Source organism: Pogoniulus pusillus, chromosome 16 (assembly GCF_015220805.1).
Source record: "Pogoniulus pusillus isolate bPogPus1 chromosome 16, bPogPus1.pri, whole genome shotgun sequence".
NCBI lineage: Eukaryota > Metazoa > Chordata > Aves > Piciformes > Lybiidae > Pogoniulus > Pogoniulus pusillus.
Window position 1 is genome coordinate 15,185,673 of NC_087279.1, and position 21,649 is coordinate 15,207,321.

General features: G+C 39.6%; 1 protein-coding gene across 5 annotated transcripts in view; it reads right to left on the reverse strand.

Moving 5' to 3' along the window:
• Positions 1 to 21,649, reverse strand: part of ERC2 (ELKS/RAB6-interacting/CAST family member 2) — a 486,963-nt gene that overhangs the window by 127,074 nt on the left and 338,240 nt on the right. For all 5 annotated transcript variants that reach the window (XR_010305235.1, XR_010305234.1, XR_010305232.1 and 2 more), the window contains one exon: positions 16,511 to 16,658. Coding sequence is in view for 1 of the 5 variants with exons in the window: in XM_064156707.1 (XP_064012777.1) it covers positions 16,511 to 16,658 (148 nt within the window). In the remaining 4 variants the exon portion in view is untranslated. The remainder of the gene's footprint in view (positions 1 to 16,510; positions 16,659 to 21,649) is intronic.

The following is a 21,649-nucleotide window of genomic DNA, read 5'->3' on the forward strand; positions in this document are numbered from 1 at the left end:
CCTCAACTGGTCAAGTGGTGGCTTCCTTTGAAGAGGGATTGCACTGGCACTATGTAGTGTCAACTCATATTTTTTGATACTCATTTTCTGCACAGTTAAAATTACATTTTATCCTTCCCAGATAAAAAGATAGAAGCATAGAGCTGCATGAATTTCAGCTATGAATATCTACCAATTTTGCCAAAGGGTCAACTCCCTCTGAATCATCATAGTTGATCTGTTTGTCTTTAGATTCAAAAAGAGGAAGGCCTTTTGAAAATGGAATGGAAAGGATGGAGAATTAATAGACAAATAATAATCCACTTACTGTAAACACTGTAATACCCTGCCTCTTTGGGGAAGCTCCTAACATTTTATTAGTTTATTTTCTTATCAATGAACAGCCTTAAATTTCCTACCTTTCAACTGTATTCCATAAAAGAATGCAAAAGTTAAACAAGATGATATATGCAATCCTAAAAGTGTCCCCTGTAATGAGGTGTTGGGGATTAGACCTGTCATGGGATAAGAACTGTAAATGAATGATGTCATCTTTCTAATTTGGTGCTGAAATATAAATAAACCACTTCTAATGTTTCTTCCTTTTGAATGCCAGACTGCAGTAAAATGTGCACAAAGAAATGTTAATCCTGTAGTAGGCTCCCTTCAGTGTGCCTTTTCTGGAAACAGAATATATAAGAAATGTGAACTGAGAATTTGTTCTCCACTCAAGTGATCATCAAATCATCCATACTTCCACATGACATGGGACTGCCACTACTTTCTTAAAATAATGCTAAATGTTTTGCAACCTATCATTTTAAAAGTTTTTTCATTGTATTTATTAACTCTTCCCAACAATAATGAATACAATTTTGAAGTTCTTTCGTCTTTCTTTCTGCAACTATCAGAGTGTTATACTTCCACACTGAACTGTATTTTCCAGGTAGCCTTAGCTTTGACACAGGACATAGAAAGCACAATATGTTCTGGGCTCCTCAGTTCAAGAGAGATGTTGAGGTGCTGCAATGTGTCCAGAGAAAGGTGACAAGGCTGGTGAAAGGCCTGGAACACAAACCCTATGAGGAAAGGCTGAGGGAGCTGGGGGTGTTTAGCCTGGAGAAGAGGAGGCTCAGGGGGAACTCATTGCTGTCTACAACTACCTGAAGGGAGGTTGTAGCCAGGTGGGGGTTGGTCTCTTCTCCCAGGCAACCAGCAATAGAACAAGGGGACACAGTCTCAAGTTGTGCTGGGGGAGGTACAGGCTGGATGTTAGGAGGAAGTTCTTGGCAGAGAGAGTGATTGGCATTGGAATGGGCTGCCCAGGGAGGTGGTGGAGTCACCGTCCCTAGAGGTGTTCAAGAAAAGCCTGGATGAGGCACTTAGTGCTATGGTCTACTTGACTGGCTAGGGCTGGGTGCTAGGTTGGACTGGATGATCTTGGAGGTCTCTTCCAACCTGGTTGACTCTATGATTCTGCTTCAGTACTATGAGGGAAAAACAGCACCTACTGACTTGGAAATGCCATCACTCCCTGCAACATCCTAAAGGTTTCCTATTCAAGAGCAGCCAAGATGTTTTTTTATATCAATTCTGAAAGCACAACAGATTATGCAATGCGACTTCTCCAGATGATAAGAAACTTGGTCTTGGAATGTACAGTTCATCAAAATTAGAGTGATGACTGCTCACCCATTTAAACTGTGCTGTATCTGATCTGAATTATAGGTTACTCTGCACAAATTACTCAAGATCTGAATTAAATATTTCAAAATTGTATCCATGCTTTCCTTTCAAAACTATTAATTTTGCTACAGTTTTCCTAAAAAATGGGTTTCTTAAAATTTATATAACCACAGCTCTGAAAATAGAATTATCATACCAACACTTCTTTTTGAAACTACCTGGTGAATATGCCTGTAAGGAAGCAGGTTATAATTTGGATTTATACTAGGAAAGAAAAAAAAAATGTTACCTTATAAAATACAATTAATTAAGTGTATCTACTACAGATTATGTAAGCCTTATTAGTTTTAGCCTAAACAGTTTCCTCACACCTTTTTGCTTTAAATTTGTAGACTACATTCAATAAATGCAGCATCCATTTTGAAATTAAAAAGTGACAGAGAAATAAGAAGCAGCTTATATCTAGGTACACAGGTATATTAACCCTTAGGGGTTGAAACAGTTGTCTTTGATCACTCAATATCACTGTTTCCTAAGCTGTCAAGGTCATGAATGGTATGTGTAACTGATTTTTTTTAACCCATTTACCAAAGAATTTATGATCTAGCACTCTAAGAAAACTGACAGTTATTTTTTGTCCTGCTAAAATTCTGTTGGGTTTAAGTAAGGATCTACTGAAGTGAAATGAAAGTCTTTGACTGGCAACAGACTAAATAGCTTAACAGCAATCTGTAACTGTAAAACCATAATATTAAAATGGTCTTTTAAAAAATATTTTAGCAAGGTGGCAAAAAGGAACTATGCTTTGATCTGTCATCTGGATGAAGTTAACAACAAAACTCTCATGAATGAGGTTCAAATGAGGAAAAATCGTAAGATCTGCTGCTCTGGGATATAGGTGTAAGATGGTTCAATAGATATTTGCTTTGGATTTTCTTCTCAGTCTCTCTTCACTAAATGGAATTTGTAATATTTCTAGAATATTCATTTTCAACGAGGTAGGATTTCTCCTTATATAAGATGGAAAAAAGGCAGACACAAAGCCTAGAAGCTCTCCAGGAGACACTCTGTGGTCTAATTATTAAAGCATGGAATTGAAAAATCTAGAGCTTTTTCTTCTATTTCTCAACAGTTGAAAATAATCACACTAATATTTCCACAAAACTAATATCTGACACTTTCATGTGGCATATGTTTAGTTCTAGCCTTGCTTTTACTAACAGATTATTCAATCTGAGGGTTTTTTTTTGTCCTACTAAGAAAACACAAATAAAAATTGTTATAACTCTGAAGTCCAGAAGATAAATATCTTAAAATGTGCATGTCTAAGACTGCATAGTTCACCAACTTTATCCAGAACTTGCAAAAACTTAGTGGAATTAACCTGACTCTAATCAAAGCATTTCCAGTATGAATCCAGTGCTTCAGGCCTGAATTGCATTAGCTGAGGGTTAAAAAAAAAGTTTGCCTATTAAACCAGCTCTTTACTTACTCTCACTAAATAAAATCTGTTTTCATGTCTGAACTATGTTTTTACACCATCTTTGAACACTGCTATTGTCTGAAGACAAGTGAAAGATTTCTTATCATTTCTACTGCTGCACAAAACAATTTACAATTTACAGCTGACTTGTTATTTGGTAAGTTAAAATTAATTGAATATTGGACAACAGATACTGTACTTGGTCTCAAATATTGTTCAAGTTTATGAAATCACATTTGTCACTCAGTCTCTGTTAAAGGACTGTAAGAGTTTTCATGAAAAAAAGACTTCATGAAAACAGAATATATTGGTTCATTAAAAAAAAAAGAGTATTCCACAATGTAGACTGTTAAGCTTGTGTACCAGAGGAATACAGCCTTGAAAAGCAGCTACAAAAGGCATTTCAGAAGGTAACATGCAATGTTTAGTTTCTAAATAAGCCTTACAGCAACTTTTAAAACCAAAGTGATCATAGACTATACTGGAAATTAAATGCCATGCAAGGACTGTACAACTATAACTCTATAAACTTCACTGCCTCTTTTTTTCTTTAAACTCTTCACCAAGTTTCCATTTATGTCCATCATCAAATATTTTTCTGAGACCAAAAATAAGTTCAAATTCCAATCTTGAAGCAACATCACTGTTACTTAGTGTCACCCTCTTGAAGCATCTCAAGCTTACTAAAGATACATGCATCCTCCATAAATGATTTGTCATCTAGAAAAGAGATCTACAAGATTCAATCACTAGGTTTCAGCAGAAAATTCTTTTGCTTAAACTTCTTAATATACTTAGAGATTTTTGAGCACTGTTTCACTAATTACCTAGCAAGAAATGATAATTCTAAGGCTACTATTGTTTAAAAGCCTATTCCTATGACTGCTCTCAATTCTTTCTAATGATAGCAGACCTCTTGAATCAACACATGATTAAATGAGACAAACTTTTAAAATACAGCCCACTATGTTTTTGGCAAAATGACTGGTGCCATTTTTTCACAGGACAAAGGATCTGTAAACTTGCCATTGCTCTGAAGGATCTCTTGCTAATACTGGAGCTAGTGGACCTCGATATTCAATGTAATTCAAGGTGTTCCACAACTTGTACAATTATATGCTAATTATTCAAGCCAATTCCAACAGCATAATAATAGCAAGACAATGATAATTATTTCCAAAACAAATTATCATCTTGCCTTTAGTCATTAGCAATGTATGCCAACATTCAATCCAGGCGTTTTGGCTGCTTTTGCAGTAAGCTTTTAGATATCAAGAAAATTACAACAGAAAAACATTGAAGACTAGGTTCACAAGCAGTCATCACTAACCAAAAGATAGGAAAAAACATTTCAGAGTGGTAGCTAACTAGGAACTCCAGATGCTAAATAACTATCATAATCATAAACGTATGGCTGTTGGAATGCATCACTACAGGGTAGAGCTATGTTATACTGAGTGCTTTAATTATGCATTTTCTTTTTATAACATCCCTGCAATGTAATGTGTTCTTATATTCTTCCACTTAATTATATATTAAGGTGGATTTTTCTCCTTAGTTTCCTGCCTCCATTGAGGAACACAATTAATTTTTTCCCTATTAAAATCCCAAATGGACTAATAAGCATGTTTTTCTTTTCCTGTTACGGTGTATGACTTGTCTCAGAAAGTGTGAAAGACATGATGCATACAGACTAAAAGTCTGCATGATAGCTTACTGTAGAAAAGTTTGGCTATTCCTCATTCAGCTCTTTTTTATTTTTCACCCCATCAAGGCTAGGACTCTTGCATATGAAGTAAAACTTTATAAGCTTTCGTATCTTTAAAATTCCTTTTTTTCACATCTACATCTAGTTACATATTAAAGTTCATTCGTGTGATCTTCTGTGCTAAAATCTTATCGCATCATTTGTAACATGCATGTAAGCAGAACATTTGTCCTCAAGGCCCTGTCTGCCCTCCCCAGTTTCACAGGCAGGAGAATAGGGACTAAGAAACAGCACTGAGTATTTTTCAATATTTCATGAAATCCAACCTTACTCCCAAGTTAAACACAAAAGCAATTGCTGTTCAAATTGCAGTGCAGCAATAGAAAGCAGCTCTCAGTGCAGAGCTTTTCGAAGACTTGGATGTGATAATTCAGTGTTGAGCATGAGCAGAAAAGTTTTACATATATCTTAGCACATTTTAAATTGGCATACTCTTTAACTGATACTAACAACCATTACACCTGCTGCTATGCAACCCTACAAAATGTGCCAGACAGACTAAAAGAAGTTAGAGCTCAGAACAAGCCTCTCACTTCATAAGGATAAGAGTCACACAAAACCAGCTGGGATATTAGACACTTGGCAGACCAAGACAGGCAGCAGTTCCAAGCACCAGGCAGACACTTATCTAAAGTACCACAGCGAAATTTCAGCTTTGCTGACACTTGTAAGTGAACAAAGTTATGTCCATTTGAAAACAGCCTATCTGACCTGTTAGCTTCAGTCTCTGCAGAGGTGGTGATTTTGTAGTTTTTAAGTTCCATGAATTAAAAGTAGGGCTTGAAGCACAGGAAATAGAATACTACAGCATTCTCACTAATGTATGGGCTAAAGTCATGCTAAAAGTATCTGTCAAAGTCTTACCACTAAACTTGGTAATTACATAGAACTATGTAAGAACATAGACACAAAGGAGTGGGATAAAAACCATGATTAAAGCTCTGAAACAGCAGCTGCCTGAGGACATCTCAGGCCAGGTTGTACTAAATGCTGACAAGCAACATAAGAAGGTAAGGCTCTCTGTTCCCCCAAACACACACACCTTCTTCCTTTACAACAGGAAATAACTCATTAAAAAGATAACTCCCAGTAATAATTATTTAAATCCAAACATGAATCAGAAACCTCAATAGCTACACAAGACCTCTGAAACTGCAAATCTCTTGTTCGCAGCACTGCTTCTCTTTCAGCATTTTTCATGTCTGAATAGCTCATTTCAGCTGTAATTTTGGCAATTTCATTACCAAGCCCAGTTCTCTCATTCATATCATATACAAAACCAGATGGGATACATCCCAGGGTGCTGAGAGAGCTGGCAGCTGAGTTGGCTAAGCCACTCTCCATCATTTTCCAGTAGTCCTGGCTCACCGGAGAGGTCCCAGGAGACTGGAAAATGGCCAACGTGGTCCCCATCCACAAGAAGGGTCGGATGGAGGAACCTGGGAACTGTAGACCCGTCAGCCTGACCTCAGTGCCAGGGAAACTGATGGAGCAGGTTATCTTGGGGGCAATAACTGCGCACCTGAGGGATGGCAAAGGGCTCAGGTCCAGCCAGCATGGGTTTAGGAAGGGCAGATCCTGCCTCTCCAACCTGATCTCCTTCTATGATCAGGTGACCCGCTTGGTGGATGTGGGGAGGCCTGTGGATGTGGTCTATCTGGACTTCAGCAAGGCCTTTGACACTGTCCCCCACAGCAAACTGCTGGCTGTCAGCCCATGGCTTGGATGGCAACATTCTGTGCTGGGTTAGGAACTGGGTAGAGGGCCAAGCCCAGAGAGTGGTGGTGAATGGTGCCACATCCAGCTGGCAGCTGTCACTAGCGGTGTCCCTCAGGGATCAGTGCGGGGCCCCATCCTCTTTAACATCTTCATTGATGATCTGGATGAGGGCATCGAGTCAGTCATCAGCAAGTTTGCAAATGACACTAAGCTGGGGGCAGATGTGGCTGGGTTGGAGGGCAGAAGGGCTCTGCAGCCGGACCTTGACCACCTGGACAGATGGGCAGAGTCCAATGGGATGGGGTTCAATAGCTCCAAGTGCAGGGTGCTGCACTTTGGCCACAACAACCCCATGCAGAGATACAGGCTGGGGTCAGAGTGGCTGGAGAGCAGCCAGACAGAGAGGGATCTGGGGGTGCAGATTGATACCCACCTGAACACGAGCCGGCAGTGTGCCCAGGTGGCCAAGAGAGCCAGTGGCATCCTGGCCTGCATCAGGAATGGTGTGGTCAGCAGGAGCAGGGAAGTCATTTTGCCCCTGTACTCTGCACTGGTTAGACCTCACCTTGAGTACTGTGTTCAGTTCTGGGCCCCCCAGTTTAGGAAGGACATTGAGATGCTTGAGTGTGTCCAGAGAAGGGCGACGAGGCTGGTGAGAGGCCTCAAGCACAGGCCCTACGAGGAGAGGCTGAGGGAGCTGGGATTGTTTAGCCTGGAGAAGAGAAGGCTCAGGGGTGACCTTATTGTTGTCTACAACTACCTGAGAGGTGGTTGTGGCCAGGGGGAGGTTGCTCTCTTCTCTCAGGTGGCCAGCACCAGAATGAGAGGACACAGCCTCAAGCTACATCAGGGGAAATTTAGGCTGGAGGTGAGGAGAAAGTTCTTCACTGAGAGAGTCATTGGACACTGGAATGGGCTGCCCGGGGAGGTGGTGGAGTCGCCGTCCCTGGGGCTGTTCAAGGCAAGATTGGACGTGGCACTTGGTGCCATGGTCTAGCCTTGAGAATTGTGGTAAAGGGTTGGACTTGATGATCTGTGAGGTCTTTTCCAACCTTGTTGATACTGTGAAAACACACTCTAAGTTGAAATTGCTACACTACTGCCACTAGATGCAATAAAAATTGCTAAAACATAAATTTCCTCATATCTTGAAATACAGATCAAAACGGAGACATATCTTGGTTTGATTTAATAGAGATATATGTAATATAATTACATAATTAATTTGTCTTTGATGCTAGATTGTAGCATTGTATAAATTTCAACCAATATCACAGAAGCATGAAAGTTTGACACCAAATTTTTACAATACTGTTTTAATAACTGGCTACTTCACACCATACTTATGACCAAGTGCTAATTGTATTTAGCATTCTTATCATGGGGCAGTTTGTAGTAGAATCTAAGGACTTGTTTCAAAAAGGTCTCACAGAGGAAAAAAAAAATTCAAACCCACAAACAACTTTTTGGCTTGGAAGTTCACTCATATAGAGTGGAGATACTCACTACACTTATCTGAGATCCTTAACACACATTTCCATGCGTCAACCTAGCCAGATAAGAAATTACAAACTTCCACTGTTAATACATATACTAGTTTATAGCTAAATTACTGCCTTTTTCCACTTAAGATTTTTAGTCCCAGTGGAGTTGCACAAAATGCATCATGACAACTACAGAATCATAGAATCAACCAGGTTGGAAGAGACCTCCAAGATCATCCAGTCCAACCTAGCACCCAGCCCTAGCCAGTCAAGTAGACCATAGCACTAAGTGCCTCATCCCGGCTTTTCTTGAACACCTCCAGGGATGGTGACTCCACCACCTCCCTGGGCAGCCCATTCCAATGCCAATCACTCTCTCTGCCAAGAACTTCCTCCTAACATCCAGCCTGTACCTCCCCCAGCACAACTTGAGACTGTGTCCCCTTGTTCTATTGCTGGTTGCCTGGGAGAAGAGACCAACCCCCACCTGGCTACAACCTCCCTTCAGGTAGTTGTAGACAGCAATGAGTTCCCCCTGAGCCTCCTCTTCTCCAGGCTAAACACCCCCAGCTCCCTCAGCCTCTCCTCATAGGGTTTGTGTTCCAGGCCATTCACCAGCATTGTTGCACTTCTCTGGACACATTCCAACACCTCAATATAGCTATTGAAATGATCAGCAGCAAAACAAAACAGGGTGCCATTAGAAATGGCCATGCTTAAGATATGATGTTAATTCTCAAGAATGAAAAACTCTGAACATAGAACAAACAGAAACAGATTTTAAAGCGGATCACCAACTACAAACACAAAATTACTTATGTATCATGCTTGTGATGCCTTCAGGAGCTGACTGGTATAGGCTACAAGGAAACAACTCCTCTCATTGGAAAATGTTTGTGTAAAAATGTGGAAGCACTTGGATTCCTCAGTCCATAAGGTGGAAAAAGTGATGCCATGTCCAGTTATGACTTTGCTCTGGACTAGGCTATGAGTCCTTTTACAACACACATTTTCAAATGTTAATGAGAATATGTGAAAGCCTTGTGTGAGCACTGCCAACATTTTCAGTACAACACAACAACATTTCTTCTGAATTAACTAACTTGATCAGGTAAAGGACATTAACTACACAAACACATTCTCCTTACCACGCGCCATATGGAGCCTGCTGTGTTAAGCTGTAGGGAAAAGTGACATTACGCTCTTTCACCCCTAGACTAATCAGATTCACACTGGGTTTATATCTAAGCTGCTTGTCCTTGGCAAAATTGACAATTACAGGCTCAAATCCAAAGTATTTGAATTGTGTATGCAAAAATAACAACATTACTAATAAGGAATACTGTAGTATTCTGTGCTCCTGTAATATTGCCACCTGTGAAATTCAAAGAAGCCAGGGCCATTAACTTAGTTTGACAACATCAGAAAAAGAAGCAACAGCAGTTAGGAACCAAGGACAGTGCTACTGATCACAGGTCTAGAGGTGATAACTCCTTTACAGATATCCTAAGATATCATAGAATCAGCCAGGTTGGAAGAGACCTCCAAGATCATCCAGTCCAACCTAGCACCCAGCCCTAACCAATCAACTAGACCATGGCACTAAGTGCCTCATCCAGTCTTTTCTTGAAGACCCCCAGGGACCGTGCCTCCACCACCTCCCTGGGCAGCCCATTCCAAGGGGAAATCAAGGCTCTTTTTGTTTTCACATTTGTTAAACATTAGGTGGCTTAAACGCAACTAATTAATGCACAGTGTTGCAAAGGAATGTTTTGGGCTGCCAGAACAACTGTAAACACAACAAATTCCAATCCTGTTCTTATACAGTAATAAAATCACCTTCAGTATGATAAAAAACACAATGCAATGTAGCTGAATTACTCTTAACTCTTTGTTATTCTTGAGTGCTTGTTGTTGCCACCATAATATCCCATTAATGGCATTGCTCTTATACTTAACTAGAAGAGTACAAGTGATGCAACACACTGCCTTAGTTGCATTCTATTTCTTTGCTATTAAAAGAGTTCTTTGAAATAGTTACATGTCACACAGTGAGAAATACTTCTCTGTATGACATGCAGGAGAAAACACTGCAAATGGTTGATTTGCTGAGGAAGGGTGCTCACAGATTTTTATATATGCCTTCATTTTTCCCCTCACACTTTTTGTTTCATTAGCAATATGCTCATGTGATGAAATATACACTAGTAAACTAATAGACTAGAGAAGACTGCCAAACACCAGCTTTGCCTCTGGCCAGAGTATTCTGTACACCTGCAGTCTCAAGAACACTGGAAAGGTTTCCAATTTCATGTTTTGAGAAGAAAAATAAAAATGCTCTCAAGAAGTCAGAAGACTGCATTTCAGCCAACTCTACTTACATTTTTGGCTCTACATCCCAAAAACGAAGAGAGGCAACTGGGAAATTTTCTCACAGTATCCAAGTTCAGAATTAATCACTAACACAGCAATATCTTCTGCTCTAACCAAAATCACTTGAGACGTTCTAAAAATGGACTACAATTATTTCACAAAGGATTGCATCACTATACAGATTTCTCTAAAAATAGCTGTCTCGAAATTCTCAAAAAGAATCTTGGCCAGGGTAATTATAAATATTATGTAATTGCTCAGCCAAGACCTCATGATGATTTTGTTTAATACTGTATTTCTTAGAGTTTTGGGTTTTTTAAGCCCACTGCAAAGACCTGCAGCTCTCAAAATACAGTATTTGGTGCATGGATGTAGGGGATTAACTTCTGAGAGGATCAGAGGGACCAATATATCAGGCAGACTCCTCTCACAAGGAAGTGTGCTGCCTACCTGGAGCTCAGGTGAGGGATGTTGCTAGGAAAATTCCTACCCTGGTATACTCTAGGGACTAGTACCCAATATTGATCTTCCATGTAGGAGGAGAAGAAATAATGTCTGTTAACCCCAGAACAATCAAAAAATACTTCAGGCCCTTGAGACAAGTGGTGCAAGACCCAGGGGCACAAATAATCTTCTCCTCTATTATTGCTAGTGATGGCAGAGACATTGGATTAAGCAGCCACATATGGTCTTTTAATACATGGCTCCATGCATGGTGTCACCACCAAACATTTGGGTTCTTTGACAACAGCATGATCTATACAGCACCAGAGTTGTTGACATCAAACAAGAGACACCTCTCTTGAAGGGGGAAGAGGGTCTTTGTGGAGGAGATGGTAGGGCTAGTTGACGGGGTTTTAAATGGGATGTGAAGAGGGAAGGGGATAAAGTCATCAGGCTTCCATGTGGCAAGGTGTGGGAGGACACACCAGTGTGGGAGCAATGGGAGACTAGCAAGGGCTCTCAACCTGCTGCCTGGAAGCATGCTGGGGACAAAATAATGCAGTCAAAATCTTGCAGAAATAAGTCAGATCCCCTTCAGGTAGCAGCTGCCAACAGGAAAACATCATGTGGTAGTGATCACATGAGGGACAAAGATAGGTTGATAGCTACAGAGGTGCCTGAGCATGCACAGGTGGGAACTGACCCTAGAATTGGAGTACAGACTGAGAAAAGAGTTCCCAAAGATCAGGGTAAAGGAAATTCAGTCAGCAAGTCAGCTCCAACAGAGGCACAACTGAAATGCCTCTACACTAACACAAGGAGCATGGGGAACAAACAGGAAGAATTACAAATACGTGAAAGCCTACAGGGTTATGATGTCACTGGCATCACTGAGATATGGTGGGGTAGACCCCACCTGGAGTACTGTGTGCAGTTCTGGAGTCCCCAACACAAGGACATGGAACTGTTAGAGTGAGTCCAGAGGAGGGCCACGAAGACAATCAGAGGGCTGGAGGACCTCTGCTGTGAGGACAGGCTACAAGAGTTGGGGCTTTTCAGTCTGGAGAAGAGAAGGCTTCCAGGAGACCTTATAGTGGCCCTCCAGTATCCGAAAGGGACTTACAGGAAGGCTGGGAAGGGACTGTTTACAAGGTCTTGTAATGACAGGATGAGGGGTAATGGGTTTAAACTTGAAGCGGGGATATTTAAACCAGAAGAAGTTCTTTACAGTGAGGGTGGTGATGCTCCCTCCCCAGACATGTTCAAGGCCAGGCTAGATGAGGCCCTGAACAACTTGTTCTAGTGGGAGGTGTCCCTGCCTATGGCAGGGGGTTGGAACTGCATGATCTTTGAGGTCCCTTCCAATCTAAATCATTCTATGATAAGGATGAAATACAATGTATTCCATAAAGGAACTTGATGTTAGCAGAGAGAATGTAGATACAAGTTGTTATGAGTTCTTTTGCAGATGATTGTGGCACCCATAAAACCCACCAAGAACCCACCCTACATAAGCATGAACCTTGTGAGTATTTAGAGTCCTGCTCCATCCCATTTACTGAAGAAAATATCTGTTTCCTGAAACCTCTGATCTAGCCAATGCCCGAGACAAACAAAAATGAGAAGATGGATGACCACGAATTGGAGAAAATGCCTGAAGCCTGGATGACTACCACCCATGACACTGGTGTTGTCCCTAAATAGATGGAATGACTTGATGCTCCAATGGGAACTATATTAAAGGGGTAGACTGTGGCTGTTTGAGCTAGATTTCTACCTCAGACATGAAAAAAAAAATTTGGAATGGGAAAACTTATAAGTGGAAGCTATGACTGGAGAGGTGAACATTGTAGGGATAGGACATATAATGGCAACAATGGGTAAGTTAATCTAATTTCACTGGAGCATCAAGAGCTTTATGTCTGGAAGCATAGCTTGGACCTTCCCCTTGCTGCTGCTGCTGCTGCACCCGCTGCTATCTTCCCCCATTGCTGCTTTTGCTGCTTTGCCTCCACTTTACCCTTTCCCCATCATCTTCCTTAAGGTTATTATATTTCTGTAATAGTCTATTCTCCTTGTACTGTTATATTTAAATTATATGAAATACAATCTCATTTTTTTCCTGTCTTTGCCAAAAATCCATGTTGTAGTGAGTTTACTCTGCCAGGGAGAGATCCACCCTAACCCAGGACAAAAAGTCAGTACATGAGATAAAACTGATACTCCGGTGTTCTACTTAAAGCATATATGTTCTTATTATCCTACAAAGGCAATATACCTAATTTCTTTTTCAGCATGAAGAATTGTAACAAATTATTTCATTACTGTCTACAACTACCTGAAGGGAGGCTGCAACCAGGTTGGGGGGGGTTGGTCTCTTCTCCCAGACAGCCAGCAACAGAACAATGGGACACAGTCTCAAGTTGTGCTGGGGGAAGTATAGGCTGGATGTTAGGAGGAAGTTATTGACAGAGTGATTTGCCATTGGAATGAGCTGCCCAGAGAGATGTTCAATAAAAGACAGGATGAGGCACTTAGTGCCATGGTCTAGTTGATTGGCTAGGGCTGGGTGCTAGGTTGGACTGGATGATTTTGGAGGTCTCTTCCAACCTGGCTGATTCTATGATAATCAATGTCTTGGTAGTTTACAATCTGTTTGACATTCCCCAAGGCCAGAAAAAATGTAATAGAAAAACTGTATAAAAAGTGTTCAACTGCATATTTGGTGCTAGGAGCATTTTTACAGTAAAGAAGTGTTTAAAAAGTTTCAAATTTGCATTTGAAGCTTTCTTTTTTTGAACACATTTTATTTCTTGTTTAATGCTATTGTAGTCTGCAGTACTGCTGGGATGTCATTTGTCAGTGTGTGGACACAGCTGAGCAGTGGAAATCAGTACACTTGTTGATGTGGAAAACACTGAAATTTTATGACTTAAAAAGCAAAATGAATAATTGAAAAGAAAAGGTTGTAGGGGTTTTTGATGTCAGGGGAGGGGATGTATTTGGGAAGCAAATACTTTGCCTCCAAACTGAGCAAGAACTGACTTCACTGTTGTAGGACAAACCACATTAATAGTAAGAGACATGAAGTAACATCAGGTTTATGGCATGGATACACTAAGATGAATATTCACACCTACGCAGAAAGTGCACTGTATTTGTTTTATCTTTGCCAGAAAGGTGGCTGTTTAGATCATAGCCTGTGACTCCTAGATATTGAAAAGCTCTTGGTACTTTTCTTCCTTTCATGAATTTTTTTATGCTCATTGCCTGCGGCACAATGCAAATATTCTTCTGAATCAATCTAAGGAAACTTATGGGGAGCCAGTAAGATTTCAGCTGAAAAACAAAATACAGCAGGATGCTTCAGGAGTCTACCAGAGTGATTAGAGAAGGTTTTCACAGCGCAAGTCTGTGGTAAAAGTAGCTACATTTGCATTTAGGCAACTCAATCTGAGTGCAAATCTGTGACACATTACAGTACAGCAACAGAATCTGTTTTTCTGGCCTTAATCCAATAACAATAAAATTCTATGAGCAACCTCCATACATTGAGTTCCTCCACTGAGTTTAATAGAATTGACCTCCTGAACCTGTAAGACATCTACTACATACTGTGCTCTGTCTCTTTAAATATGAAGCAGGCTTTTGATGCCTACAATGATCTCACACGGTGGGAGCCACCACAGTGCTTGTACAGCATTCTGAAGAGCACTTGATGAATTAGCAAACATTTTGATGTTCCAGCTAGATAAGTATCTATAAATGTTATAAAGTACATCCATTAAAACTCTGCAACTCCTTTCCTTAAATTACAACCCTCAGCAGCCTTATTAGAGTTAGGTGAAAGGACTGTAATTGCCCCTCTCCCGCACACAGAAATATTAAGAACTATTCACATTTGTTGTAGGAAAAAAACATTCTGACTCTGGGAAGTTTACTTTCATCAACATGATTTCACAGAGGAAGATAGTGGTTAACCTTCTTACACCTCAGAGAGCATATTCCTGGGCATTTCATGTATACTCTGAAGTTCTAGTGAATCAGAAATACATGAAGAGTAGCACTAACAAACCTTTGTGGTGGATGCACATGTGAAAGCTTTGAGGGTTGACAGCAGTTCTCCCCAGAGGGATTAAAGAAGCATCAATGATCTCTCTCTACAACCTCTACTATCAGATAATTGTTAAGTGTAATAAAGTGGTGACCCTTCTAAACCACATTCCTGTTACTGGTGCCATCTTTTTCTTTTTCTTTTTTTTTGTGTCTAACAGGGAGATTATTTCAGCATCAATTTAATCTAGTTAAATAGCTTCACTGAAGATCTTTATCATTATAAATAATGGAGGTATTTGAAGTATTTGGTTACAATTCTCAATGAAGTTATCCAAAACAAAGCCTCACTAGCAATCTCCATTTGCTGTTCCTTTGCTCTGTCTTAAGAAAGTTATGAATAATTTTCAATAATACCTAAAAGGTTCAATGGATAAAAAAAAAAAAAACCACAAAATCAAAACCACAACCCATCAACAGAACAAAACAAACCCCTAACACTGAGTTTGCCCAAATCTCTGATATACAACTTAAAAATAAGTGTGACAAGTATCACGGCACACAGCAAAATGATATATTAATTTACTCCTCGATAATAAAAGATAAAAAGGGTGAAAAAAGTTGAAATCTAAAACAGGAAATAATTGCTTCCTCTTTTCAAAGCAAACCAAAACAAAAAAAAAACCAACACTAAAATCCCTAGAATATGGGAAGTAACATCATCTGCTCCAATGCAGTGCTGTAGGATAAAGTACTATAAAAGCATAAAGCACATCTGCCTATTTAGAGTGTAGAAATGTCTCCTGGCCAGCTGATTGACCTGAGACATGAATGCATCATGGCTGGAGCACAAGTACTTGGCTGTAAGATTTGTAATAAAGTCAGCATCACAAGTGGATGACAAGTTCATGCTCAGGGGCTGTTTCCTATTTTTATAGACCTGCAGGGAGAGTCTACAATGCTTAGATGTGTGAGGTAGAGCTATTGGGAACTTAGCAAAGCAGCAAGTTCTCCTTAATTTTCTCTTATCCAATGTATGGAGTTCTACTATTTTGAAACCTCAAGTTCTATTTATTAAACCTCAAAGAGCTTACAGGGTTGAAGACAGTGTAACTTCTATTAATTTGAAAATTTATTTTAAGGATAATCACAGTGTCTCAGAAAGCCTGAAGCCTTCTTAAAACTCAATTATTTGACAATAGATAGGCAAATAACAGAAGAGAAGGATAGAAAAAGTATCTGCTTTCCTCTGTCTCACCTAAGGAAAAAGGATGGAAGCTAGATTTATCATCTGCATGTAAGCCAAGCAAACATGCAGCTAAATACTGAACAACCATTGAGAAGCAATAAACACTTACACTGAACACCACTTACACTTCTTAACCACTGTCACATGTTACACATGCCTTGAAGACTTTCAATATGAGGTGAGAATACGACAGCACAAATGGAAGAACAAATGAAAAGAATGGCAACTTTCCACTGCCATGAATGAAGGTATGAAAAGAAATGTCTCCTTACCTGCTGTTTCAGCTGATGTACTAATCTGTCCTTCTCTCGTTTAAGTGCCATTACTTCCTCTTGAGTCTTCTTTTTCTTTGAAGCAGACAGTTCAAGCAAGGCAATGTTTGCATCTTTTTCACTAATTGCAGCAAGTAAAGCTTCCTGCCTGAGAAAAAAAGAAATAGATCTCATTAACACATGCATTACTGTATTATACTGTGCATTTCTTCTAATCAGTAGAACTACCTTCTGAACACTCTTTAAATAGCAAATATTGTCAAGTCTAATCAAATCATGAAATACACTGATCATCAAAAAAGTTCCCTTTATAGATTTCTCATTATTTCATGAAGCATTTATCTCATTTTACTAAAATATATCTACCAATGTTTGTGAAATGCCTTCCTTAAAAAAACAATGGCATTGACTGGTTTTAATTCACTTTCCCAAATTCTATAATCTTTTCAATACATATGTGGTAAAATATTCAAATCATATAAATTGAACAATGAAAAGCATAGTGATGCAGGTTAAACATATTTTTGTATTGTTCTGTTCAAGTGGCATCCTAGAGACAAAAATCTCAGAACATCTTCCTCATGTTCCTGTAGATTTATTATTATTTATTGTGTCACTACAAAACTATAATTCTAGAAGTAAAAACAATAATGTCTGGAAAAGAAATTCCTTGATCTAATTATGCATGAGGGATCTTTTCCTTTTGAATATTGACCACTCACTTTCCAGAAAGCAAACAGAAACCTACATCACATAGAAACATATAGAATTACATTGAGGCTAGCAGTGACACATCATAAACACTTTGTAAGAACATATGACAAAGGAAATGTTTACAAAACAATATTGGAAACACAGATTTTGCAGCATCTTAGTGTTTCTTTCTGGTGGAGTGGCAGCAGCCCCAAAACTGAGGCCTCTCTATGCCTCTACGTGCCTGGACATGCTTTTCTGCCAGGACCCATGAGGCAGTAAACAGGTTGTGTAACCCACACACGCCCAGCCTGTGTACTCCTGGGGTCCGCCCAGGTAATCCCCTACTGGGAGGATCCAGGCAAACATCTACTGCCTATTGGGTTAAGGTTTGGCTTACTGCCAGACTGATTGGTCACTTTAGATGTCCAAACAAGCCACAAATCTCAGCCCAGAGCCTATAAGGAGGGGTGCATAGCAGCACCACGTGGTCAGATGGTTCAAACCATTCAGAAATTCAGAGCATTTAGACTCAGCTCTGAACCACATGGCAGCACCCTGCTGCCCTGACCTGCTTGCATGGCCTAGACACAGGATCAGGCCTTACTCACTTGCAAGCATTACTGAGGCAGAGACCTCTTGCATCGATCTCAAGGTGCAGTTAAGCTGTCTGCGAGCCCTTTGAAAAGCAGAGCGCATGCACGCCTGCACTTCATACATATATGGGGAGCCGAGAGCCCCCTGCTTAAGCTCAAGAGCAGCCATACATACTGGCTCACTGTCTTGCATTTATCTTCGGAGCTCATCTCCCTGAAGCCCAGCAGACCCTGCTTGCCCAGCATATACTGCTTATCAGCTGTTCTGTAAGTCTAGAAAGATCCAGGCCCAACAGACCCCTTTCCAGATAGTCCGCTAACCTGCAAACACAGCCTGCTAGCTGTGAGACCGTGTTAGAAGCTGCATGGACAGATCCTTCTCCTGCACCGGGGAAATCCTGCCAGCTGATCATCCCTGGACACAGCATCCACAAGAAGCAACAGCTCCAAGGCAGAGACCACTTCACCCCAGGACAGAAGGTTAGAGAAATCCTGTTTAACCCAGAGACTGGGAACCCTAATACCCCTGCAACCCAGGACAGACTCCAGCCTTTACCAAGACCCCAAATACTGGGCACACGCTGTGACAATCTCAGGAGGATGATTAATGATTAATACCTAAGAGCAACACATCTAAGCAAGCTTTAATTCCTTTGTAATATAAGTTACATCTACCCAAAGAGCACACACAGTTTCAGCCCTTGCTGAGCAGACAGTATAGTTGTTAAGAGGCATTAAGCCTAAGAGAATTTCTCTCTGTCTATAGTTGTTGATAATTTGATATTTCCATTTAATAATCAATCCCTGTAAATATATCCCAAGCTGTTTTCATAAACTTGCAAATTAACCTAGATTTCATAGTGGTTGGGGGTGGTACAAATTTGTAAATATTAATTTTAATAAAATAATTTTATAAAAAATTAATACCGCCTCAAATTAATCTCTCACCTCCCCCTAACAGGGGAGGAATAGAGAAAACCCCTACCACGACATTCTTACACTCTAAAGCGCTTCACACTGGCAAACCCATAAAACATCCCTTATTTTCCTAAATACAAGAAATCTATTCATCTTCTGCAATGCATTCAATGACAGATTATGACTTATCAGCCAAGAAAAAGCAAACAATATTTCATAGCCTTTAGAACAGAATATCTTATGGCCTGTGCCTTTTTCCAGAACTACATAAGATCAATCATTAAAAAATAAACATGAATAAATGAATCATAAATTAATGTTAGGCTCCAACTGCTAATAAATGTACGAATACGGCTCATGAACTTCACACAGTCAAGGTGAGCTAGAAGTTTGGAATTCTCATAGTCCTTGGCTTGCCAGCAAAAATGTCAAGAAAGCTATTCCACTTTCATTTCAAAGATTGTAATGTATTAATATAAATATTTATAGGACAATATTTCTGATGGAGTCAAAGAAAAACAATCCATTTATTTTACTCTCAGAGTTATGAGACATGGATCAATTTTACATAAACAGTTGCATTTTATTCATACACTTAAACAGTTTCATTTATTATTCTGTCCTCTTCATTCTAATCACAATAAAATTATGTTTAAAAGTGGATGCCCTAAGTCTCAAATAGCCTTAATTTCAATGAAAGCTATTAATTATTCTAAATAAAGGGTATTAAATAATAAAAAACATATGTACCAGAGGGATATATATTCTTAATGCTAAATTAAAACGAGGCACAGCAAGACTGTCTTCCATATACCTCCTAAGAATGTATAAAGCTTGCTATGTAGCAATTTGTAAAAGACCATCAATGCTTTCATGTGTTATGCTCAAATACAGTATTTATTTAATCAGATTTTTCATTAAAATCCTAAAACTTTAAGGCACTGCAATAGCAGAAAGGTAATTTTCTACTGCATTGAACAAATTCCTCCCATCTTGCACAAAACAGAGAATTTATGCCCTCTTTTGAGCATCTGGCTCAAACACAAACATATAATGACATGTCAGATTTTTCTCCACAGTACCTTTTTCATACAAGTTTGTACTTTCCTCATTTAGAAGCATGTCCTAACTAGAAGATGGGGGTTTTGTGCAGAGATAACAAACTTTCTGACAAACTGACAGCAGCAGCCATTCTTTGACTTTAAAGCCAAATAAGCAGTATATTGCATTTGTGTTCAAGAAAAGACTGGATGAGGCACTTAGTGCCATAGTCTACATGACGGATAGGGCTGGGTGCTAGGTTGGACTGGATGATCTTGGAGGTCTCTTCCAACCTGGTTGATTCTATGATTCTACATAAAGCCCTATTTTATTGCACAAAACACTCTTCTACAAAATTGAAGATCAGGTTAGTTCCCCTATATTTACGTGCTAGCAGACTGCATTAGAAGTTGCAAAGAAAGGTCGATGAGAAGTTTTGACAACGTTCCTGTGATTTGCATCACAGAATATTTTCCAATTTTTAATCTTGCATTCTGGATCTTGCAGCCCCAAAATCACAAGATTTTTCAGACTCTAGTATATTTTTTCTCATTTGATGGTGTTGAAGGATTATCAAAGCCAACCAGAATTTATGACAACATTCTTGCATGGAAAAGCTAATAAAGTCTTTTTTTAACCCTCCATTATCTTGTAGCTTACAGAGTTCCATTCAGATTACCACCTCTCCTGTCTTGGGAAAATACATAGTCAACACTTAATTCCAGGAAATAATAATTCATACCAAACACTTTCAGGAAATAATGGTTCACAGTGATGTGAAATAGCTGCTCTTGTATGACTCTATAAAAAGTTCCACCAAGATGCTTTAAGATTTTATCAAACCCATAGCATGTACACAAGCTAGAACTGGCCATCCAAAATGATCTTTAATATATTTTTCATTCCTTAGAGTAAACATAAGTGGAGTTGGGAAGTCTTAAACATATGACTGTTGAGAGATGATCGCACAGGAATATAATGATGGGGGTTTCTACTAGAGTCCTTCCACAGCAATGTGGAGCCATGAATGTTAACTACACAGATGGCCAATGGAATGCAAACTCACATTGCCAATACTCTTGAAGCTGCCTGAATGTGAATCAGCTTCAGTTCAGAAGCTTTAAAACCTCGTTTATCTAAGAGACATGGTGTTTTCGCTTGGGCATAGTGCCACACAACATACTGATGGCTTCCAGACTGGAACTCTGGAATCGGCTTGCATACAGCCTGCTCAGCACGGGCAGAGCAAGCTTATATCTGTCTGCACAGACATACTCCTGGAGTATGTTGGCATATTATCTTTGTCTATTATCATGCATAATCTGAACAGTTATAACCTCAAATATATAATCCAGTGGCATTTAACCAGACATCCGGGTTAACAAGAATTCAGCAGAGTAGGACTGTATATTCTATTAAATGACACATGTTGGTTGCTTTCAATTAGCTGCTTCAATACAGGAGAAAGACAGAGACACCCAACATCTAAAATTATTTTAGAGTACAAAATAAAGATGCAGATTGTGACAGGGCATAGAAAAGAAACCAAAGTGGCCTCCTTTACTTCTGCTTGGCCCAGCACGCTACCAGATTTACAGCTCCTCCACAAAGTTTCTAGGAGATAGACATTACAAAGTACTTTGCCCATCCTGCTGAATCATCTTAAGAAGTCTGTAGGGATAGATCCAGACCTGTACTTTATCATATCTCATTTTTCACATATCACATACTGGTTTACCCACATTTGTGAGAGTTGCTGTGATACTCTTTCAACGTACTTCAAGTTTCCTAAGGAAGAAGCAAATCTAATGAACAGAAGCAATGTATTTATTTCAGATACCCACTGATGCTGATTAAAAAATAATACCACCATTTGTGCAGGAAACATTTG